The following is a 25737-nucleotide window of genomic DNA, read 5'->3' as shown; positions in this document are numbered from 1 at the left end:
AGATTAACTGAGAAATACCTTGAGTCTGCAGTAATGCTAGTGTCTTGTGAGGCTTGATGCAATGGGAACAAAACAGGTTACACAAATTGTCCATTAAAAACATGCACAACAAGGTCATCTATAAAGCAGTTGGCGACATGTTTAAATTCGAAATACCAACGTCAACCACCTTGTGGAACTAGAGGAATAGTCCGGGGCTCTCAAACATCTCCAGGATTCATCCTTTGATAACCATGAAGGTCTCGTCTAGGTTTTCCTGGTAAATCATGAATTTGTCTAGACCTTGAGACTCACTGCGAGTGTGCATAACAACTTTCAAAACAGTTATTGTGCGCCACAAAGTCTTAATTACAGAGAAGAATATAAACCGTACACGCTGCCTTTCAGTCCTTCCCACTTAATCGAGGCATTTCACTTGGTAGACCTTCAAATTACCTGATGAAGGTTAGCCGAGCAAACTGAAGTAATTATATAAAGGGAATTAGAGTGACCAACAGAGTGCAGGCTGTTTGGTTCCCTTCAAAATTAATAACAAAAAAAACTGTGTGGGGCAGCGAGGCTAAACGGGGGATGTCTGGTGAAGGAGAGTGATTAGGAGTGATGTGAGATATAGGCTTGAGTGTGCGTAGGTAGGGAAGGAGGCAGGGAAGGAAGGAAGGAAGGAATCGATTAGACACAGGGGCGTATGAAAAGAGACGCTGAAAGTGAGACAAAAGGGTCGGACGGCAGAATGCACGGGCGGAGACGAGCTTTGTCTGGTGAGAGTCTTTATCTGATTGTGTTAATCGTGTGCCCCCCCGTTCGCAGTGTTGCCACGCGCCAGCACTTTTAACTAGCTCAGATAATGGGAGGAACAGCATCAAACTCATTAATTGAATTAGCTCTCTCTTTATCTCCACATCTTCTGTGTCCACTCGCCCCTAAAAACACTCCGACAACTATTCCTCAGCTAATTGACTCAGAGCATCTCCAGCGAAAGCCCCTGTTTCACCTTCCTAATTTATCGAGCCGGCTCCCAGCTGGGCTCACCTGTCATTGGCTACCGTCTAATTCAATTATACCCAGAGGTGACGGACATTGTTTTTTTTGTTTAGACGGCAGAGGAATGCAGAGTGGAAGGAAGGAAACGGGACTCCGGGCCAAACAGCTTGTGCGTTTATTTCATAACTCGATTTGGCTGCAGGTGTTTGAGAATTAAGAGACGTGGGCCGACTAAAGTAGCTCGTTGTGATTCGCTCGCTCTCATCTGCGGTATATTGAATTTGGCTAAACTACCTTTTTGAAAATTAAATTGTAAAACATGCTAAACCATTTGTTATCTATGTAGCAGCCTGACTGATTTGCGATCTTCCTTTCAGTGGTTGGATTCTTTTCATCGGGGTTTAGTTAACGATGAAGCCAATAGCTGGTTATACATGAACTCACTATGGCTGTATTACAGCTCTCCTCCATGTGGCCCCCCCACTCTTTGATGGAGCAGCCACAGATGGTTCCTTTGTGGCGGAGCTGATATAAGAGCAATTGTTCTCACTTTCATTTATCTCCACTAAAGGTTAGTCTCCTCCACCAGCTCCACTCTCTCACAATGAGTTAACATTATATCAGATCTCGACACAGACACCCGTGTGTGTGTGTGTGTGTGTGTGTGTGTGTGTGTGTGTGTGTGTGTGTGTGTGTGTGTGTGTGTGTGTGTGTGTGTGTGTGTGTGAGAGAAGTGATCGACTCCTCTCATTTCTCCGTCTCCATCTTTGCCGCAGTCATGATTTGTTGCCACGTGAACAACAATACAGGGAACCATTTTCCTCCTGTTTCTCTCCCCTTTCGTCATCATTATTTCAACTTAAAGCTCAATGCAGGGGAACATCTTGCAAATGGTCTCCTGAGGATGACACTGACACGTCCTCTTCTCTTGTTGTGGGAGATATAAGACCTGAATAGACAAAAATAACCCGAGGTGACTACAAGCTGTTATTTTACCCCTTGAGCCAATAAAACAACCCCTCTTCTCTCCTGACTGTTTCCCTTCATCCTCTGTCGTTTTTCATCCGCCACTAATACAAAGCCTGTCTTTTCTAATCTGCCCGCTCGGTCTCTGGTATTAAACCACCACCTCTTTCTGCTCTAGCACCTTTCTCTTCCAAACCTTTCTTCCAGACCTTTCACATGATATTCTCAGACTTCGGCAAAAACCCAGACCTCGTGTCCCATTGACTCGTATTGTCATGGGAACCACGAGACGTCGAAAGATATGTTTTTGAACGACAGCTTGTAAAGAGCTCCTGCAGTTTCGTCCTTTCCGTTCTGTCCAGTCGCCATCAATGAAATTTGGTGCAGTTAGTTTTAGAGACATTTACTGTGCCTTCTCTTCACCCTCTTTGCCTAAGTAAACTATTTTTCATTTGTTTTCAGATACAATACAAATCTGTCTTGCCCTAAATGTGCAGTGTATTAAACTGTGACTCTTCAGGACAAATTTGTTAATAAATTGCCGAGATTTAAGCGATCGTTATCATTGAAAAAGTGAATTTCATCCTGAACAGTAAATGTCTTTGCAAGGCAGTTTGGTGCATCTTTAAACTTTTTAGGTATCAATATCACTGTGGGGATTTTGGGTTTCATTTTGTTGTTAAAGTTTTTATTGTTCTGGTAATACACTGACAGTTTATGTCTACTACCTGAGGAGCTGTTTGCACAAAATACCTGGTCTCACGCAGCCTTTAAGTTATTCAGAAGTGTTTGTGTTCCATGTAATGTTGTGCTCTGTGAAGGATATTAATATTAATGCGCTCTGGTGGCGTATTTCATTCAGCATGCGAGAGGCAGAGTGCAGGTGTGTTGACATGTTATCCGGGCAGTGGCCGTTCCCGGGGTGTCATTTCCGAGCATCAATCAGGGAGAGCCTCATCTCATCTGTAAATACTCATCCCGGTGATGCAGGGTTTCATGGAATTAATGGGGCGCCTTCATGTGCTGATGCATGTAAAAGGGGGGGGGGGGCTTCCCCTCCTTCAAATTGCTTTCCTTTATTGCCTCCCCCTCCTCTCCCTCACCCCAAATCATATTAGCCAAACAAATCTCATTTGCAAAATGCCATTTGTTAATTTGGCCCCTTGCTCGTCGGCTGCAGCACATGCTCGGTTCTGTGTGTCAAGTTGTGAATGAATACGAGAGAAACAGAGGATGACGCAAACGAGAGAGAAAAGAGAGAAAGAAATAAATTAGTAATTAGAAGTAATTTGGATTTCACAGGACTCGGACCATGGGTTGTATTCGGACTTTGTAGTTCAGCTGTGCTTCAAAGTTCATTGATATTAACATTGATCCTGTCATCAACCATCGAGTGTAGAGATTTATTGATGACTCGATGAATCAATTATTCTATGAAATGCCGACCACAACATCATAAGAGCCCAGAGGAGTTTCTGACATCGCTCTCTCTCTTTTGTCCAAACGCCAACAAACAGAACATCTTCTTTCTTATTCACATTTTTTGTGGCCCTGGGAGCGCGTCCCTCTGCCAAGACCCAATAGTCCCTTTACATTTAATCAATCTGCACCACTCTGCACACTCATTGATATCAGTCCACTCAATGTGCCTATTTTCTCATCAAGATCAATATCTATGAATCATTTCCTGGAAATCAGTGAAAAGGCCCCAAAAATCTAACAATGATCCAGATCTGCACCTTATTTTAATGTCTTCTCCCTTTGGGTAATGCCCCGCCCCTCCTCACAATTCCATAGGAATCGGCGTTGTGTTTTTTTTGCATAATTTCACTTCCAAACAAACCCACAAACAAATGAACCGGGGGGAAGCAAATAACCTCCCTGGCGCCGGCGGAGGTTAACGACTGAAACAATCAATCGGTCATCAAGCTGAGCACTAATGCAATCACGAAAACTTTTCACCACTAGTTTGCAAAAAAAATAAATAAAAGAGAGTGAAAAGTTGCTGCTCTCAGATCACCTCTACCTTCGCATACCTCAAATTGGAATTTGCGTTTGATCAATACGGCACAAAGTTTACCGTAAGAGTCATTAGTTGATTATCACTGCGGTTCAGTGTCGGGCTGAATCTGCCTCGTGAGCCTCCGGTAATTACTGTGCTGTGGCCGAGGTGACGAGTGGGAAGCAGGAGGGCAGACGGGCAATCAGTGGTCTCCTCCTGGTTGTTGTCCACGGCGTCCGCCCCGGCAGCCTTTATCTCGGCTCAGGCCAGTTATTCCTGCCCCTGCAGCCGGGAGAAGATCAAGGCGACCTGGTTGAACATGGAAGATGAAATGACTGTGCTCTTCTGAGGGCTGCTGCATGGTTTATCATGTCATTATCTCCGCTGTTAAAGCTCAGATATATTCTTTCTTTTTCCCTCATCTTTTAGAAGTCTCTTTGCAGAACGAGGACAGTCTCCAATTATATTGATGTGGGGAGAAATTACCCGTCGTTCATGTTCTGCTGAATAGAACTGTGTCTTTCTCCTCACCTTTTTGTGCTGTTGTAAGATTTGCGCGCACACACACACACAATCACACACACACACACACACACACACAAAGACACATGTTCTGCCCCATTTGTACCAGTGGATTGAATAAGAACAATTTGTCATGTTGGGAGAGGAAGTACCGAGAGCAGCTCCTGTACTTCACGGTAACTTCATCTGAGACAGGAGGAGAAGGAGAGTAATGGCGTCGGTTTACCAGCGGAAGGGGGGGGTCACGGTTCTCAGGCACCTGTGTGGCCTCCCACAGACTGTGACCAGGAGTAATGGAAGTGATAGAGGGACAAAACGGGGTTGGGGGGCCGGGGCAGAGGTGAGATGACCCAAACCTCTCTGGAATGAAGTTTGTCTCCTTTTATTGTTTTTAATGATGAGATATTACAGGGAAAGACTATTTCATTTAATAAGTACACTCAAAGAAGGTTAATTTGAACTCCTGACACGTGACCCGCAATCATTTCAATTCAGCCAACACTCCATCTGTTCTCCTGATGCTAGTTTCCAGCACTGGAAATGAAATAATTTGGCTTGTACCTAAGTTTCCTGAAGCAAAATTCATCCGGAGAACAATCTCACAAGGTCTATTACATGATATTATACAAGAACTATTCCAAATGAATGAGAAACCTTTTTATAACTCTATTTTTGTCTTGTTTTTTAACGACTCAGCAGCTGCAAACTTCTTTCTTTGCTTCAGTTTAGGAGGTTTTATAATAATGATGCATGTTTTTCAGTCCCTTCCTGTGGTCCAATTATTTTTATGTCCAGTCTCTAGTTGAGTGTCTGTATGGGAGTGTTTGTTTTTGTGCGACACAATTTAATCGTTGCCTCATTTGATGTTTTTCTTCTGAGGGGGTTTGTATGTGTCGCGAAAGAAGGAATATGGCATAAGAGTGTGTTTTTTAAAACTCTAAAGTTTATTTTGTGGTCTGCTCTGGTGACAGTTCAAATACTGTCTTATTTTCAGGGCTTTTCTTCTAACTTCTGCCCTTGTGTGTGTGTTTTAGGGTCCGGCTGAAGGATGGCGTGGCGTTCCTCGGAGCCAGAGCCAGTAACCCGGTGGCGTGGACGGTGAGCCAGGACGTCCGGAGTGAAGGTCACAGGGTCGTCACCCTCCACTGCCGGAGGAAGGAGAACAGCTTCGGCCAAAGGTACAGTCGTCACTTTGCCTACGTCTACGGGATGAATGGATATGATGAATGAAGGAAATGTGAACTGAACTCCCGGCTGAACGACCGGACAATCATTCACTTCTCGGGCAGCTGTCGGTGGAGCGAGCGAGTGCAAACAGTGAGGCTGAAAGAGAACATGACTCAGCATCTGACCCACTCATTCCTTGGCACTGCCTTGCACGCAGGTCTCTGGTCAGTCCCAAGCGCAGTCAATAAAATGTATTGTCCAGAACACGGTGTCACTATAGATTTCCGCTGTTTTCCTAAAATACATCACGGAGTCACAGCGCTGCATCGGGTGACCTGTTCTTTATTGGACAGAACATTAGGACACATCCTCCTGCAGGAAAAACTCAGTGTGAGAAACTCTGAGAGGTTACTGCAGTGTTCACACCCGTATGAGGACCTGTTTGAGGACCTGATTGATCTGGACCTTCTGACTTTTCAGTTTAGTCCAAAAAAGATAACAGGGGTGAAAGGTGCAAAGGACCATGGTCCACACCAACGGACCAAAAGATGTGGACTGACCCTTCCTTTGGATAGTTTAGACCAAGTGCAGGAAGTTGAGACGGCATTAAACAATAGAAGAAGAAGAAAAAGAAACAGAAGCAGCTCTCAGGATTAGGGTTGGGTACCGAGAACCGGTTCCAATATGGAACCGGTTCCAATACAACCGGTACCTACCTGGACCGAAATGCAACGGAGATTTCGGTGCCTCATTTCGGTGCCTGAGCCAATCGAAGCCTGAGGTCTCCGCTCGTCCCGCCTCCTCACACTTCCGCTCCTTCCTTCACGGGAAGCGGCGGCTCCCGCCGGGCCCCCGGAGGCCCCCGCGGCCGCGGACCCCCGGTGGACAGACTCTTGTCTCCGCGCTGCCCGCGCCCCGCGTGCGTCAGGGCTTCCGTGCAGGTGGGGGGATCTCCTCGTGAGACCTCTCCCCGGCAGGAAAAACTCAGTGTGAGAAACTCTGAGAGGTTACTGCAGTGTTCACACCCGTATGAGGACCTGTTTGAGGACCTGATTGATCTGGCTGCCCCCCCCCCCCCGCCGGGCGCATTTCCTCCCTGGCGTTGCGTCGCGACCTGCTCCGGGTCGGCTTGGAAAGGCTCGGGGGCGGGAGGAACGAAGACCACGCCGAGAAATGTTTCATAAAAGCGACCGCATGTTAGGGGCACGAAGGCGGGGGGCTGAAGCCTGCCTGCGACAGCCCCAGCCGCGGAGACGGGGGGTGGGGGGTGGGGGGGGGGTCTCCGAGTGATGGAAAAGCGACCCTCAGTCTTCATTTGGCTCAGGCACTGAAGTCAGAGTCACGAGTCAGAGTGTGTGTGTTTTGTATTTATTTTTATTTATTTAAGTATAGTGTAAACTTTTGTTAACAGTTCGTATGTTATTCATAGTTTTAAGTTAAAAAGGGTTTTGTATTTATTTATATTTATAATCTACTTTAAACAGTTAATATATTTGGCAATAAAAAAAGCCTTTCTTAGTCAAGTATCGTTTTGTGCACTTTTTTGAAAAAAGTATCGGTTCAGGCACCGTTTAGGAACCGGTATCGTTTTAAAAGTATCGGTTAGGAACCGGTATCGGATAAAAACCAAACGATACCCATCCCTACTCAGGATTGCTTGTAGTCTTTACCTTTAATGAAATCCTGTTTAAACGATGAAGACGTTCATGTTGCTGGATATGATTCCATAATGATGTAACAGCAGCAATACAATTACGAAATGAATTCCTTTTCTTCATTCAAATTGAAAGAGTCAGCAAATACAACAGCAGAACAGACATCAGATGAAGGCCCGCCCTCAAAACAGATCAAAGTCAAGTGCAGGTAGACGCAGCCCACATAGGATGATGATGATGACAGGATTTATGTCATACAGAAGTTTTTACTGAGCTCCTCAGATAAAAATGTGAAACTTGAACTAACCAGATCAAATGTTAACGATTTCACAGAAACATGAACCTTGGGTTGAAGCCAAGCAGAGTTGACAGATTCAAAATGAATCACAGTTTTATTTATAAATAAAAGAGAGAAAGCAGAATTTCATTAAACTAATATTAAAAGTAACTAATAGGAGTACTTTTAAATTTCTTACCAAGCAACAGTCTTGAGAAGTCAGTCACTGTCTCATTCATTTACCTGAATGGTGGCTACATACGTTTTATCCCCTTAAATACATTTTATTCATGTTTTACATTAAGACTCAACATTTCCAAAGCATTAAATTCCTTTAAGAAAAAGATATTTTAAGCTTTTCAGTTCAACTATAAAAATTCCATCAGCAGAGACTTGCTGCTCCCTCGAGGTGAGTGATCCATCACAGTGTTTATATCCGACAGGGGTTTCACCACAATTCAGTGGTGAACCTTTTTGAAAACTGATGATGAATTTTAAAGATGCTCAAACAAATCTGATTTGTTACATCAATGAGCTATGTGGTCGAAAATAAAAGAACAACTTCAAAATAAGCTCACATAGATATTGTGAAAAGAAGAGATGAATCTTCAGCAGCTTCTTTATTCATTACTGCAAAGAGGCTGCGGTTCAATAGACACTCGAAACTGTGTTGACTGTGAAAATACCGACAGGATTCTGAGTCAAACAAATGTTTACTACAAAGCTTAGAATATCTAAAGCTGTTTTTATAGCCAGTAAGAAATGAAATTGCTAAAAAGGCTTTTTGAATGGCAGGAATTTCATCTAGAAACCCGCGGTGCAGCATGCAGAGTATGGATAGTAGTTCAAATAAACCCAAATCCATTGGGTAATCCTATAAGTATGACTTCAGGAAGTGTTATGTATTGCATATGTTTGAAAAGTTTACTTTAAGCCAGCTTGTGTATAATTAGCTTTGTCGCTGCTGGGTAATTACATACATTCCGAAAAGTTCAACAAATGCAAATATTCGGTCACAACAAAAGAATTGAGAACATGTATGTGCGCTGGTGCGTGGGAGATTGATGCTTACGTGACATTGTGTCCATTAGTGAATAATAACGTGTGTCTTGTGGGCGTGCGAGGATTTACTGTACGTGACATTCAACTCTGCAGCTAAACGGTTTCAGGGGAAGACAAAGTGGCTGCGCACAGGAAGTGACACACCCTTGGCCGCGCTGCCATTTCCTCCCGGGGCGTCGAGGTGACGACAGTGATGAATGACAAGTCGTCCATCATTTGCATGCGTCTCTTTCACGGGTCCCGGCCGAGGAGAGAATTTGAATTATACAGGACTGGCCCAAATCAAGGTCACACACGTCCAATCTGGTATTTTGCTCCACAGTTCTGCACTTGGACAAAAGACTACCTTGAGGTATTGAAGTGATAATGCGACACCTGCTGTGGCCGCGATGCTTTCAAGGTTTTTCTCAGGCGCACACCTGGTTTGTGCCTCTGATTTCTAAACTGGAACAAAACAAGCTCTCTGGATTCTCACTCGTCCGGTCAAATTCTCCCTTTCAGGAAAGGAAAAAGCTTTTGCAGTTATCGAGCCTCTTCATGGAAGATATTTTTCAGAACCATTTTCAACAGAAAATAATGACTTTAAGCTACAACTAAGGATAATTTTTAAACTACCTCTAAAGGCCTCGATAGTAATTTCCTTAAATATCTTTGGGCTTTTATCTGGTACCTGTCAGGATTTCCTTTTTCGACACACTCTCTCCCGTTCCGCAGTAATAGATCCATACTTGTTGAGTCATTTGAATTCAGTCCCGTGGGAAGACACTGCATCAGGCAGGTTAAGTGCTCAAAGATCTTCACGGAAACGAGGGCTGTATGGAAGATGGAAGGCGAAGCGTTCGAGAGGACACGTCTGCTGATGTCGCTGAAGCTCATCAACGCCTCGAGCTGGAAGATAAACAGCAGCGACGGCAGCGTGTCTTTTCTGGGTCAAGGTAGAGACGACATCACTGTGACGTTGTCTTAAAACCCACTCACAATAAAAATAACACACAGAACCGTACAGACGGGCTGAAGTGAGGATCATCACAGACGTTTATCACATTTCTAATTCCCCTTTCGCTTGATTACTGACAAGGGAAAGCAAGGCTGTGTCTGGTGCATTGATTTTATTTTTATGGTACCTTTTTTAAATGTTATGTTGTTATGGATGTGTTTTGAGTGTAACATACTATAAACCAATCAGAGTTGCCTCCGCTCAGATTTTCCAGGTGGGGAGAAAGAACGAATCTATGCAGAGGAAAACACATCTGTTCACGCGTGAAATGGAAGCATGAAGCAAGCAGACTATCTCTATGTGCACAGGTTGTACAACACGCATATGCTCGATATATCCAGGACTCATATTTAAATCTGGATAAACTGACCCTGCAATAACAGTCAGATGCATCACTGACCTCAGACCAGGTTTTTAATCAGCCAATCATTGAATTTTGAGATTGGTCAATAATGTGCCTTAAAGGGACTCTTACCTTTGTTGCATTTTTACACTTTTTGTGGATAAGGTTAAATTGGTATTAATAAGGTAATGACACTCTAAAATGTAAGACAGACCCACCAGGAGTTAAAGCAAACAATTATTTCACTCTCGTAATATTTAGTGAAAACTTCAACCAATAAAATTCTTCGGACCGAAGGACCTTATTGGCCGACAGACCTGTCTGTTTGATGCATGGACATGCAGGTTTTCCGTCTGCTTCTTGTGGCGCATTCGGGCCCGCGTCATCAAGGCGCGTCCTCAACTAGAGGGTTTGTTTTGATTCCACGGCAGACAGTAGCGAGTAGCGACCGTAGCGACTGACGATGGCAGACCAAAGTGGTCCACGGCGTACTGAAACAGCCGCTCCCAGGGGGAAAAACAAAAGAAAAAACACCGCGGATGGGAACGAGGGGGTGGGGCATTGGAGGAAGGCGGGATGATTCGAATGTGCTGTAATTCTCAAATGCAACAAAGGTAAGAGTCCCTTTAACTACGTTTCTGACCATTTATTGAAGTTTACTCAAAAATGTATGTTCCTTTCTTCACACGGTTGGGTTTAGGTTTAGGCTAATCCAGTTGCAGAAAGTAGCTAGAGAACAAGCTACTGGAGGAGATCCGCAGTTACTGCATCTGTATTTCTTGTTTCGTAAATATATGGAAACAAGACTGAGAAGATGAAGGTGTTTTAAAGATGGAGTGGGGATGGTGCGGTTGGTGCATTTAGTCTTTAATCTGTCAGTTGCCTTGGCTGCGAGTACGAAATCAATCACGTCACGTCCTTCTTATCACAAAGCCTGTGTCACGCAGATTCGTCCCCAGATGTGTTGCTATGCACACGGCCGTGCACTGAGTCTCCAGGCTGTAATAAATCTGACTGATGCAGGATCAACGTGGTGCAATGCTCATGAAGACAATACTGGCTGCTCTGTTATGAAGATATACGAGGACATTCAAATGCTGTCCTTCAGCAGCGAGTCCTGCGTCCTCACGGCGTTACCATGGAAGTGGAAGCTGCTTCTCCTCATCGACAAGCTCATTCAAATTCGTTTTGCTGCGGGTGCTACAAAACTCAAAACCCCATCAGCTGTTGGCTTAATTAAGCACGGGAATGCACACACACTTGGGAATCACACACACACACACACACACACACACACACACACACTCTCTCTCTCTCTGTGCCTGCACATGTTGATGTGAGTGGGGTGGGAGGGTCCTCCGTGTCAATGGAGTTGTGGCTTTAGGATAATCACAATCAGAGAGAGAGTCATAAGCCATGCACGTCAGGTACTCCGGCTGCGTCTGGCTCCCTCCATTTCTTTTTTAATGAAAGCTAACACAATTTGGAGCCTCTGTTTGATGGAGGGGACGAAGTGAGAGAAGGAAACAAAGGGAGGTTGTGTTGCTGCGGCAGCCGGGCCTGAACTCGGAGTGTCAATCAGGAGCTTGTCCACGCCGCGGTGAGACTTCGATTTGTAATTGCTGGAGGTGAGGCACGGCGTCCAACAGCTAATTAAAGTAAACTGAATTTAATGGCTGACATTTCTCAGTCTGCGCGCTCTCTCAAATTAACACATGAATAAGAGAAACACGCTGGACTTCAAAGATTCGTTTTTTGCAAACATGAACCAACGTCCCTAGTTTGATCCGTTTGTTGAAGTAGATCCTTTGAGTTATGGATCTTTTTCAGTTTGGATGAAGCTGCAATGCCAGAGCCATATTAGCATATAAAGAACAAACAGGAAGTTCACACATTAAGCAAGGCCACTTTTCTTTGTCCTTCCAAATGTTTGTATTGGTCATTTGTGATTGATCGTGATTATTAATTATTAATCGTCGTATGTTGGGCAACGTAAATACAATTTTCAAACATTACCTCATCCATGAAGGTGATTTACGCCTGATGAGATCTTCATCCGCATTTGATCCCGTGTTGCTTCACTACCTCATCAAATTTTGTCGTTGTTTTGATTGAGACGCCCCCTAGTGGCTGAAGTTACATATTTACTTGTGACAAATATACACTTTCTTTTTCTTTTTTTTTGAATACTTTATTTACAATTTTCAGATACATAACAAAGTGTTGACAATACATAATACAAATTTACAAACAAAAACAAAACAAAACATAGGGTAAAATCACACACCAAAAACAAACAACAAAAATAAAAACAAGCTGCCAGACAGATTACTCAATTACATATATGGTCTTTCGGGAATGTTCTCACATTAGCCCTATCTAAAATATAGGACCAGGTAAAACGAATAAGTGAACAGAGCAATATACTACATCAACTAATGTAGCCAGGTAGGTCAGGGTTGTTGTGGAGTTAAAGATATATTGCACTGTGCCAAAGCAGGTCCCGATGTTCTCTCAAACTTTTTCTGTCTGTTGCCTTTGTGGTGACGCAGTTTTTCCATTTGAATTACAGAGAACATCTCATTAAGCCAGTGTGTGAAGCAGGGTGGAGAAGTAGACTTCCAAGCCAGAAGAATAAGTTTCTTAGCGATCACCATCCCAAGGTGAAGAGCAGTTTGTGTGTCATAAGGAAGCTTAAGAGTCTCTGCTGAGCATCCAAGGATGGCCAGATAAATATACACTTTATTTACGTTTGATTAGAGCTGCTAGTATAGTATAGTAGAATATTTTCTCAATCAATAGATTCTCCCATTATAATTTCTCATGGTGGCTTCGACAAATTTTGTTACATGTTCCTTAATTAGTCATCAGTATTATCAGGCCCAGCCCAAAGACACTCAGTTCACTATCACACACTGTGGGCAGCAGAATTCTATGTTCTACATTATGAGACTAGCCAGGCGTAATAAAAAATTACAAGACATTAGGTTATGACTCTAATTTACCTCTTCCTTGCTCGCGAGCTGATTTTCTGCTGGCTCATCAAAGTGGAGGCTTCTGGCCCTGAATGATGGTCTCAAACAGAATGAGGAGGACCACTGGTGTGAAGCTGTTCCCACACAAGTCAATTAAAGAAATCTCCACAGCACCTTAAACTCGCTCATTCACAACAGTTTGTGGTTCATGAAAAATATTTTACTCTCTTTACGAGACTATTTTATCGCAGCACTCTGAATCAGAGCAGGACAGATTTACTGTCCCTCGCTGTTTATTGAACCTTGTGGGGCCGTAACCTCTCTTTTAGTGACAGCATTTAATTTAGACTTGTGCCATATTGCAAGTGGGACAAATATGGGTTAGCTCCAGCCTGCTGTGGCCTGGACTAAAAAGTGCCCTGATGCTGTTTACCTCTGCGAAGGAGGAGGAGGTTTAGTTTTCATCCCTTTCCATCATATTGTCAGTAGTAAAAACCACAGAAAGGATTTTCATGAAGCTCTCTGGAAAGATGGGTGAGGACCAAGAAAAAAATCCATAACATGTTGGCACGGATCTGCAGAAAGAGGCAGATCCGGGATGTTTCACTTGTTTAGGGCATAACAGGGCATTATAGGGATTTATTTTACATTTTCACCATATCCCTGGAATAAACACTATCTTTAGGAAAACAATCACACATATTATGGACACACTGATGTCTATAGCTGAAAAAGTGGAGCCATACACATAGAAGACACCTGTCTGTGTGTTAAGAAGTCACGTGATCTCCCCAGTGAATAATGCAGAGGAATTGTTGAAAGTGTCTTTGCAGAGAACCTCCCGCTGTGTTGTGCATGTGTGACAGAAAAACTGTCACAACTGTTCAGCTCCCAAGCAATTCTCCGGATTCTACCTGTAGGTCATGTCTGAAAACGGCTCAGGAGTGTGTGGAATGTGCTGCAGCCTGATTGAGTTTAAGCCACATCTGTAGTATCGTCTAAAAGATGCTCTAACATGCAACACTCAAATATGTTCTGTACAGTAAATATTAATTGAGTCTCGACTGTGTGCGTACACACATAAGCCTGTGTGCTGTCTTCCTCAAACACACACACACGCAATCAAACAAACAAAACCAGTAAACAAACAGAACCCTGCGGCATCCTTTCACCTCCAGACTCCGTGGGATCATGAAACATGTTACTTCATTCATTTTTTCGTCTGTGACTGCTAAAGAAGACTCCTGCTGTGAACTAGTGGGAACACAGTTTATACTCTGAGAGATTGACAAGACGACGTTGCAAGTGACGCAAACCCTGCAAAGCAAAGGCTCTTAAGGCTGCTGTCTAAAAACAACACAACAGAGGCACATCTGTGGGACGACACAACAGGATGAATGGAATTAAAATTCGAGGGTGTATGTGTGTGTGTGTGTGTTTTCACTCCTTGCAGGTGTGGTGTAATTTATTTCAGGGTCAGGATGTTGAATGCGGAGAAGTTGCGTGGAAAGTTTCACACTGAGGCTTTGATGAAGAAAGTGTGGCTCGTGTGTGTGTGTGTGTGTGTAAAGTCCTGGTGTGAAAATAGGTTAGCGATGCAAATTGTTTTCCAGCCGTCGTGTTTTAGGCATCGGCGTAATCGAGGCTTGTCATTCCGTGTTTGCCCCAGCCATCTGCTGAGGGAAGTGACACGAGCCTCTGAGGGTTTTTTGCTGTGAAACAGAGGAAGTGAGCGATGGGGGGGGCGGGTTGCGGAGTGAAAACCCCAAGCTTGTTTTAGACTGAAATGATTAGCATACTCCGCAGTGAGCCCGGGATGGAAGAAAGTCACAAACCTAATATAAATAGTCTATAAAGATTCCAGTTAGATAAGATTGCCTCTGCTAAGCATTGTTATATTGCCGGGCGAGATTTCTATCCAGGGCGCCGTTATTTCCCTGTTTTATTGTTATGTGACATTACCTGCTGAGGTGTGTAAACAGTTGTGTTGCCAGGCGATAATTCAACACCACTGTTTATCACCATCCAGCTGAAACACGTATAGTGATGATAGGATCTCATCTCGCTGCTGTCATATAAATTTTGTTCTGTCCGAATCAATGAGTCTGAGCGAGCCGGGGATTTCCCTTGTAGGGATGGTAAAGTTAATCTCTGTCTGTTGGTCAGTTGTTTTCATATTTATACAACTATTACATGGATTACCATTCAATTGACAGTTGGTTTTTAAGGAATTATTTAAACTTGGGATAAGGGTTGCAAAGGGGCGGAAAGTTTCCATGGGAAGTTAAGCTCGGGAATTTTGGGAATTTTGAAAAAAAAAAAAAAAAACGCAAATTAGACACTGAGCAATAAAAACATCATTCAAAACTCTATTTTAAAGATGTATGGAATGCAGCACACGCTGCACGTTGAATTTTAACCCTCCACTGTGCATTCTTCCATCACATGCACAGGTAATTCCCAGCATCCTGCACACTACAGAAGAGCTATTGAGGCCTGCTGTAGTGTGCAGGACCAGTCAGGTAAGTTTCGATGATATTACTGGGGAAAATATATTAGCATGCTGATTGAGGATTGTTCATCTGTTCATCTAGCCTATTTCCATTCATTTATCCATCAATTGTAAAATATTTTTACAGACGATTCCAATTGTTTGGCTAACTATTTATATCTCTGGCATTGCATCAGTGTTTTTTTACAAACTTTTTTCCCATCTTATTCTACAGAACAATGCCATGTGCACTAGCTCATGTGTGGAGGCATTTCACCCCAAACAATGTAGAAGGAAAGGCTGTGTACATTTGCAAATACTGTGCAGACCTATGTTAAGAATGCCACAACGATGCAGAAGCATATAGTCAAGTGCCCAAAGTTTCCTCAGGGCTCAAATCAGCCTATAACAAAACAAAATGTTTATATTTATGTCTGTATATGACAAGGTAAATACAGTTAGTATAAATTACCCACAACATTTCCAGTTTATTCCCATTAATTCCCGTATATTCCTGTATATTCCCGTTAATTCCCATGGAAAGTTTCCCACTTTGAATATTTTGCAACCCTACTTGGAATCCCAGATATTCTTGCTTTTAAACGCACATCTATAGGAGCATTGGTGGGGTGGGAGTGAGGCGGTGAAAACAAACATGACTGAGTCTTTGCTTTCTTTATAGATAACAGACACATTCAGATAAATGATGTTTCATTTGCAGTTTATTTGTTTAAATTCTATAATTTCATTAGGCCACTATTAAATGCTTTAGCAGCACTCTGCCTACATATTCTTAGACTCATAGTATATTATATTACCTATTGTATAGTCAAATACTTATATTCATATTCATACTTCTACTATATATCATATCATACTCTCTGTATATTCTTGTTTACATAAGTCTATATACACATATTTATACATGTGTACATGTTATAATTACTATTATTATATCACCATTACTATTATTATTATATATACTGTTGCTGCCATTATTACCATATACTGCTTTTATATTGGTATAATTACTATCATATATAAATATATATTATGTTATATTATATACTATATATACTGTACTATTCTTATATACTGTAACAATACCATTACCATCATATCATCAGTACTTTTACCATCATCTTGCCAATGCACCTTATCTATCTATTTATTGTATTCTAACAATACCATTACCATCATATCATCAGTACTATTACCATCATCTTGTCACTGCACCTTATCTACCTATTTTATTGTATTTTATCTTGTGCTTCTGTTTTTTATTCTTTCTACCTCAATATTTTTAATTTTATTCTATTGTATTGTATTGTATTTTATTGTATTCAAATATACCGGCTGCTATGACAACTTAATTTCCCTTCGGGGATGAATAAAGTACTCTATCTATCTATCTATCTATCTATCTAGTGTTTATAAGTGTAGCAGCTCCAGTGGCTCCTATCAGAGAGCACTGTTTAAATCCTTAAGGCTAAGTTGGCATGTTTTTCAGCCTTGAGTTGTTTCTGCAGGTTTTCTGCTTTTAGGCTGCGTTCAGACACACAACCCTGGCCGTAGCACTCACTGCTGCTAGAAAAGGTCAATCCTCTGCCAAGGCCCAACAGTCCCCTTGGGAAACAACTTTTAAATTCACCAACTCCAGATTTAGCTTTGGGTGTGCACCAAATTACAAAAACTCATGAATATCAGAAAGTTGAAAATAAAGTAAAAAACTACTTTCCTGGATGCACCCCTTGATCAGGATCCGCACCTGAAGTGAACGGGTTCCTCCTTGGGTCACACATCACCCCTCAACAGAATCTGATGATATTGGTCGAGCTGATTCTGCATAATCCTGCAAACTAACGAATAAGCAAACAAACGTGGACGAAAACACAACTTCACTGGTGAAGGAAAAATAATCAACTAAGGGGGACACGATTTTAAAGTGAGTGAGACACGTCCTCCTCATCCCCAGTGGAATATTTGTCCTTGCACGTCCTTGAGGAGCAGAATGGAGAGGGAAGTATAAGGTGAGCAGCAATGGATACTCTCGATGGAAATATTTCGAGGGGATGTTCATGTATGCAGTGATCTCTAGGTTAAATCTTCGAGTTATGTTTACAATGTGCACGATCAAAAGCTCCATTGTTGACCAGGCCGAGGATAAAAGGCACAAACACATGGAGCCGTGTGGATCCCTTTGTGCTGCTCACTGGGTTCGATCCCTCGTAGGTTACCTGGAGCCCCGGGAGCACGAGCAGCCGACTCTGAGCCACATTCTGAGGCTGTGCTGCCTTCATGATCTCATTATGCACGTCTAAGTGGCCTTGAAACAGCATGTACATTTTAACCCAATTTGATTGATTGTTCTCATGATATGGTAATAATAGCCCGGGGCAATCTTTTTCCTGCTCTTCATCACTTCTTCGCCCCATCTCAATGACAGGTCCTCTCACTCGCTTCACCCCTCATTTGAAATGCAAGGCAATTACAATGTGGCTTTTTCTTCCTGTCATCAGAAAATTGTGGGAATTTTCGCCTCACATATGCGTTTGTTATCAGGAGCAGCGTTGTAATCCTGCAGTGGGTAAACCATACGTTAGCTGGGCATGTCGAATTTGTGAAATTACCCTGCAGAGCCACAGTTTGGGCATAGATTTGTGTACCACGGCTGATTTGAATAAAGGATTGTCTGTTCATTCAGCGGTGACATTTAACTACAACCCCATGAACTGCGAGTCCATGCAAATGTACATTGTTTGGGTTAGTGAATATGTGTCTGTAAGGCAGCTTTACTTCATGCTGGAGAGTCGTTAGGAGCCGGAGTAGCTGACAGAACAATGATGAGGGAAAATTGAACGAGAAAGGAGTTCGATATTCAGTCCTCTTCACTTCACGGGCAGAGGTCAGAGGGCCTTGTGCTGTTCTCTCTGATTGCACCAGGCTGAGCTCACGGGGGGGGGATTGAACGCACACAATCAATGGCCAGTCCGAGCAGGACCAGAGGGACTGCATTTACAACCTGATTTAAATCAAAGGTCCCTTCAGCCAAGTCCGATTCCAGCTCTCCATACTTCAGTGAGATGCACGGATGTTAATGACCTGACTGCCGAGGGTTTCCACGGGTCTGTGTGTGTGCAGCACATGTGCACCTATTTATCTGCATTTGATTAAGAAGGAAATTAAAGAACAGGCTTCCATTAGTTTGGCCCTTGAAGAGCGCAGCAGCGTTGATTAGTTCATGTTGTAATCGGCTTAATCAACAATGGTTCAGAACAATGCAGTCCGGCAGACAAAATGAAGAGCTTTAGACGACGCGTACGTGGGAGGAAAAAAAAAAAAAGCAAAGTAAGTTAGCGATAAGGGGTGTTTACCTTTGGAGGCGTGTGTTTGTGTGAGCGAGTGAGAGAGAATGCATTTTTCCTGCGTGTCCTTGAATGTGTGAATGGTCCTTTGAAAGTACAGTTTTACGGATGATGGACAGGGGAGGCGAAGCAATTACCCTTTCAGGGTGGTCTAATTTGTATGTTTGTGAACCGCTGTTTCCTTCAATTGCCTTATCGCAGGGGTATGGGTAGCATTCAATTTGGTATTAAAAAAAATATCTGAATACATTCTGTAATCCTTTTAGGCAATCTTCCAGTGGCTTATTTCCCTGTGTTTACTCGTAGGGCCTCTAATGCACCGGTGAAATGGCCTCTTCTCGCTGCCTGCCTTGTATAATAAAAAAGATTCCTATAAGACAGGCAACTGTGTGATCGTTGGATGGATCTGCATTATTGATCGTGTGTAATTTAATTTGCATGAGTGGCATATGAGTCGTATGTGTTGCGGGGGGGGGGGGGGGGGGATCATCCTTTATTCAATCATAGAGGAAACGGCCCCCTGGGTCTAACACGATCAAAATAAAAACACGGAACTTATTCTTTCCTTCCAACCTGCCACCTTCGATGGAAATCAAAACGGACACGATGCTACTAATGAAACATAATTAATTCAACCACAGGGCCAATGATTTATTCCGCATCCTCCACCCTCCTCCACCTTCCTCCTACGCCCAACCTCAACAACTCGAGACGTGAATTACTCACTTACAGTGGATTCTATGATACTCTATGATACTTGACCTGGGTTTTATCAGTGTACAAGTACTAGAACAACGTGAAGTGAAACATCATTTCACTTCACCCCTCGGGGGTTTGGTGAACTCGACACTGGCTCGGTGGCTAATCAAGGTAATGCAGCCTAAGCCGCTGATGCACGAGATCGGCTGGAAACCAACAGGGGGTTAACGTCTTCTCTTATCTGCTCTGTCAGTCGGTCGTGCTGGCCGGATAACGTTTAGAAGCCGTTTCCCGATGTTGTCCAGTAATAAATTACAAACCCCACAGTCCGATACAGAAGCTGCGCCATAATCATGTATTTATACAGTACTAAAATGAGCTGTTCTTGTTCCTTGCAGTATTTATTTAGGGATACAGCGTGTAAGTGCATTTGAAGTAAAGGTAAAAGTGAAGCCGGCTTTCCTTCTAACAAAGCTCTGTGTAGTTAATCTGACTTTTACCAGCAACCAAGCCGGGGCCGGTGTGTGGACTTTGCCCACAGACAAGCTGGAGATTGGCCATGGAGCCTGGTGGTGTTTGATAAGGCAGCCTTGTTGGCCTTGGGACCGGAGGCTCAAACCCTCTGATCCACTTCATCTTCTAATAAATCATCTGCTGAATCCTTGGCCTCTGTTAATGCTTCAGAGCTCGCTTTGAGGTGTATGTTATACTCAAGGTACTGCGGGAACTTGTTCAGGGATTTGCACATTTTGGATTTACACATCACGTATAAGGTTATTAGGATCCAAACGTGGAATAGTGACAAAAAGCTTTAATTATATTGTTCAGAATCAAACTTGTGTAAATGAAATTTGGCATGGACACATTCACCAGAATTGTTGTTCAACATTCAGTAAGACTCTGGGGTGTGTATGTGTGTATTTTCTTGTTTACTGGGTGAGAAGCTGGAATCAAAAGACTGCGACCTTAGAAGGTTGTTTGCACGACTCTCGTCTTTGAACACCCGCTGGAGAGAAATGGAAGGGAAGGAGAAGTAAGGGCCTGTACGCCTCCCTCCCTCCCTCCTCTCATCAAGTCCTCCTCTCATCCTGCGGGTTCAGGAGGAGAAGGTTCTGTTTACTTGACAGATTAATGAGGCGAGGGAGCAGAAGCAAGGGGTCCGGGGTCGGCGGGGGGTCACGGCAAGGCTTGGCATTCTTATTAACCCGGTCCACATACACCGATTTAATAAACTGGACCAGGGAGCAGGGAGTTTGTTTGTTCAGGTCTGGGGCCGGGCCGGCCGTGCACATGCATCAGGATCCATCGCCTGTTTTATTGGTACCTCCAAGAGTGAGAGAGGGAGAGGGAGATGTGAGAATAGAAATGGGCTGATTCAAGGACACACACTTTTCTGAGGCCTAAAAACCCTGAAAATATAAATAGGATTTCCATTCTAGTGCATTTTAAACAGGCACCAATCCAAACCAAGAGGCCAAATGTGCCGCATGTGAATTACTTTGGAAAAATGTCATTGGGAGTTCAAATTTTCATACAGTAGTGAAGCACAAAGGAAGAAGAAAAATCGATCAGTAAAGAAAATTCGTTCTCCTGGCATATTGATTAACTAAAAACGGAGAGAGATAAAAAATGAAATAAATTACTATCATAAAATAATCCCTACTACACCATTATTGACTGTACCTCACCCGAACAATAGGGAATATCACACCTCATTAGAAAGTATCAAGGACACAACCAACACTACCCTTTGTAATATGTGAACATAAATTAATACAAATCCCTTCAAAATAATTCACTCAACTCTCTCTTGCTCTTTTTAAATGTTAATTCTACTGTGGCGTCTCAGTGTCAGATATTTTTGTTTTACTAATATTCGCCTTTAATCCTCATGTTTACAACACCCTGCTGCGTTACCTTCTGGATTTCAAAGTGTCAACCATGTTGGTGAATATGCTTCTGGCAAAATGAATAAAAGTGGAGACGATTATGAAGTTAATTTGCATCGGCGATGCTACATGTAATATTGTATGATTTATCGTTGATCTTTTTTTAACCTCTCTTAACACGAGGTGGATTCCAGGAACTGTGGAATATAGCCAACAATGTGAAAAACATAAAAAATTAGATGATTGAATTTTTTAATTAACCCCTTTTCACTTATCATGCAGGTTACTTTAGGTAAAAAAAAAATCCACCTGCCGGTATCTGTGTGCCATAAAACCGGATTCTTTCCTCGGAGCACAAGTCCCCACAGTCACTTCATTTACATGATATAGTGAGAGGCTTCATTACATTAGCATATAACTAGTAATGATTCATTGACACTCATCGTTGTGTTGTCATCCCGCCTATCCCAGTTGTTCTTAGCCCCCCCTCCACCACTCCTCAATGTGCTCTCCAGTGTGATGTAATATTTTTAACACGTAGTAGACTTGAGGACATCATGGACACGTCTGTCTGGGACATCTCGGAAGTGTTTCTGAGGCTCGGATTCTTTGCAGCATCTCGCCCGTTCGAAAGGCAGAAAATCATTATGTGGGTTTCGAACCTTGTTAAGAGAAAAAAAATCCTTAGTGTAATAGGCTGAGAATAAATGCAGACAGGCCTTGTTAGAAATGCACACATTTGAAGAAGCGATAGCAAGACTTCGCCACAACAAGGTCACGCTCTGAAGCGCGTGCATACGAGCGGCCTTGAGATGATCTGCATGTCATCGGTTCAAATATCCAGCCAAGGTTTTTTGCTACATGTCAGATGCAGACTAACGACAAAGGTGGCAAGACTTTCCACAAAAGCAAAAACTCTAAGAAACTCGAAACATCCAGTGGGTATAATGATGAAGTCGTGTGTCTATTCGTGGAAAACATCGGAGTTAAGAGCAGCGGTAAAGTGCCATTCAAATGCTCTGTTTGGCCTTCACTGTGTCCATCTCATAACCAAACATATGCGCTGCGGGAGAGAAAAGGCGAGTGAACCACAACGCTGCCACAAAATGATGCCACGTTGAGAGATAGAAAAACACAAGAAAGAAAACTTAAAATAAAAATAGAGGGGTGGGTGAATAAAAAGGATGATGGGGGGGTAAGCCAAAAGCTAAAAAAAAAGAAAGGGAGATGAAAAGATATAGTATAAAAGAAGACTCCAGCAAGTGCGATCAAATAGATATACTCTGTGGACGCAGTGCACAAAGCCTGAAAATCATGCACGTACTGGGATTTAAGTAGCATGCTGCAACTCGGAGGCAAATAATGGAAAGGACAACTCGATATAATCCCTTGTCATCAGCGTGTGTACTGTATGTGTGCGTCATCAGGAGGGGGGGGGGTGTCGTCTCCGGTGGAGAGTTTAGACTCCGAGGGGAGATTAGCCAGTCACACTGAGTAGATCTTATTGTCCGGGATAAGAGGATGAGCACCCATAGCCCTCTGGAGAATTTTTACTAACACTCTTTACAGCTCCCAGGAATCAATAAGGGAACATGGGGCGGTGTTTATACAGTGGCTGATTGTGTTTTATTGTATCCAGCATTTTTTAAGTGTGGCTCGTAACCGGCCGGCTGCTCCTCGAGAGCGGGTTTAGTGCCCGGGAGGTAGAAGGTGGAGGAGGCGTGGCTTCCAGTGGTCTCCGGACGCCTCAGTCAAGGAGTTCAATGGTTTCAACTCCACACCAGCACGGACTGGAAGACAAATATTTCCCTCAAATCCAATTTTTTGCAAAGCCTTTTGCTCACTTCCACACATTCTTTAAACTTTTATTTGAGAGGTGACTCAGAGGTAAACACTCGTTCTCACGGGGATTCATGGAAGGTTTGTTTGTCTTCAGCAGCAGGAGCATCTCTTTCCTACAAATTAGCTGTAATCTTACAAACAGTGACTCCAGTTACAGACACTGAAGTGCATCTTGTTTTCAGATCATATTTAGATATTATTCTAACCAGCGATGAGATCTGTCTGAGATCAGATTGTCTGGTTCATATCTTCCTCTCGTATCCACAAAAACAAGATAGAAGAGGAAGAGGAGACAGTAACTACTCATGAGGATACATCTTTGTGTTTGCTTGCTTTTTCCATCATCTTTCCTACGTTCCATCATCTACTGTCATGAATAACAGCCAGTGTTGAGGACAACTCTGTGTCTGAACCCGTGAGCGGCTGCTGCTTCCTCACTGGTTTGAAACAGTTGCATGTTATTGCATGTTCCTGCGCGCCTACTTCCTGGATGTGGATTGACAACATCCCAAAACAAACGCTGAACGGTGATAAGTGAGACCACATTTTTTCATTTCAATACATTTTGGAGACTGTTGCATGGATTATGTTCTCTGGTGATGCTTTATTAATTATTCTTAAAGGAAATGTGTGATTACAGGCAGGATCTTCGCCATGTTCACTAAAACAGCTTGTGGTGGTTAAAGGCTTTTTTTTACATAACATTTTCTTTGAGACCTTTGATTCGAATCACCACAGATCTTTTTAAATTATTGAACAAAGATCACAGTCTTGTGATCCAAAGCTTTGAGCTGCCTAGAAATACCGACTGTTACTAAACCTCAGTCTGGTCACACACTGATATGTACCAGGTAACATTTACCGGACTCCAGTGTAGTAGTAAAGTTTATCATCCTGCCAACAGCAGATATTGTAGTAAACACACATTCAATATACTGACAGTGAAGATAATTCAAATACCTTAAATAACAACGTCTCCATTGTGTTGATTAAAAAAGACGGGGAAGGTTTTCACTCTGTGTGTTTGACGTTAACATTCTGATGAGACAGTGTGTGTGTGTGTGTGTGTGTGTGTGTGTGTGTGTGTGTGTGTGTGTGAGAGCGTGTGTGTGTGTGTTTGTTAAAATCTATTTACGTACATTTCCAGGAGCCCTGCTGCAATGTGACAAGCAGGGTGTTTCTGAAACGGTGTTCAAGAGAAAAACTGACACTTTTTTTCTTACTTGTTGTGACAATGAGTCAAATTTAACTGACTGATGACAGTGATCGAATTTGCTTTAAAACAGGTGATTATTGTTCTGTCACCACATGTCAGGTCTGACTCAGAAAAGAGACAAGACTCCCCTTGCAGTTTGTGTTCCATGTTTATATATCTTCAATTCCCTGTGTTTTCTCTGCGTTTAGTCCCTGATTGGCTTTTGCTGTGATATGATACAAAGTCCATGGCAACGCCTTCATTTGATTGGCTGATGCATTGGAGCCACATCTGTTTCATGCTCGACTCTCGAGTCCTCTCATTTCACACAACGCTTGAGAGGAATTTAAGAAAAGATATGGCACGGGGAAAAGATATAAAAATAGACCAATGGGTAAAGAAAGGAGAGAGGGATGGTGAGGAAGAGAGGACAGGAGGAACAGAAGGGGACAGGGAAGAGCGAGAGGTCAGGGGGAGGAATGAGCAAGAGAGGCAGCTACAGAACTAAACAGAGGGGGGTGGTGTCAGAAAACATCGAAGAGGAGACGGACCAAAGAGAGGAACAGGAGAATCTCTGCTTGTTTCACTCTCTGCCCTCCAACCCTTTTGCACTCTGCAGGTCCACAGTGAACACAAACCTCTGAGGCCGTCCAGCAGAACCCATGTGGGCGCTTCAAAGCTCCGGGAACAATTACTGTTGGATATTCTGGAGCAAGAGGTCTTGCTTTAGTCGCTGTTACTTAAAAGACTGTCAGATGGACGCATGTTAGTGCTGTTAGTGCTGGAAACAGAAGACCATGCACAAAAACATCACTACGTTAAAATGAACTTTTCTCAGAATAACTAAAAATAATTAATGTTGATGCATGGGCTTATAAATAAATGCTATATTTTTATTTCCAATGGACTTTTGTGAGAATTAATAACATTAATATCATTTGAATACTGTAGTGGCCCTTAAGTCTGATCCAAGATCCTATCGGCCACTTAGTATTTTGTTTTGACTTGTGTTACAATCAATTAAAGTTGAATTTATTGTGAAAAACCATCCTGCTCTCTTTTAAGGCAGATATATTTGAACTAGGATTTATTGAAGCATGCTTTTAGCCTCCATGCATTACATTACATTACATTACATAACATCACATTAATGCACGCGTCTGAGCGGAGGATCTACTGCTGCGTTGTTCACTTGTTAAAGGAAAACCTCTGGAGAAAATCCATATATCCTTTATATATCACACATATATCAAATATTTCAAGATGGTCGATCCAATCCTTTTAGTATCACGATATCCACCAAACGTTT

At 42.8% G+C, this 25737-nt stretch overlaps 1 protein-coding gene across 1 annotated transcript in view; it reads left to right on the top strand.

Moving 5' to 3' along the window:
• Positions 1 to 25737, top strand: part of si:dkey-112m2.1 (transmembrane protein 132C) — a 94553-nt gene that overhangs the window by 30053 nt on the left and 38763 nt on the right. Inside the window, exon 2 of the mRNA XM_061075758.1 lies at positions 5506 to 5649. Coding sequence (XP_060931741.1) covers positions 5506 to 5649 — 144 coding nt within the window. The remainder of the gene's footprint in view (positions 1 to 5505; positions 5650 to 25737) is intronic.

This window comes from Limanda limanda, chromosome 1 (genome assembly GCF_963576545.1).
Source record: "Limanda limanda chromosome 1, fLimLim1.1, whole genome shotgun sequence".
NCBI classification, from domain to species: Eukaryota; Metazoa; Chordata; class Actinopteri; order Pleuronectiformes; family Pleuronectidae; genus Limanda; species Limanda limanda.
This window is presented reverse-complemented; position numbering and strand designations above follow the sequence as displayed.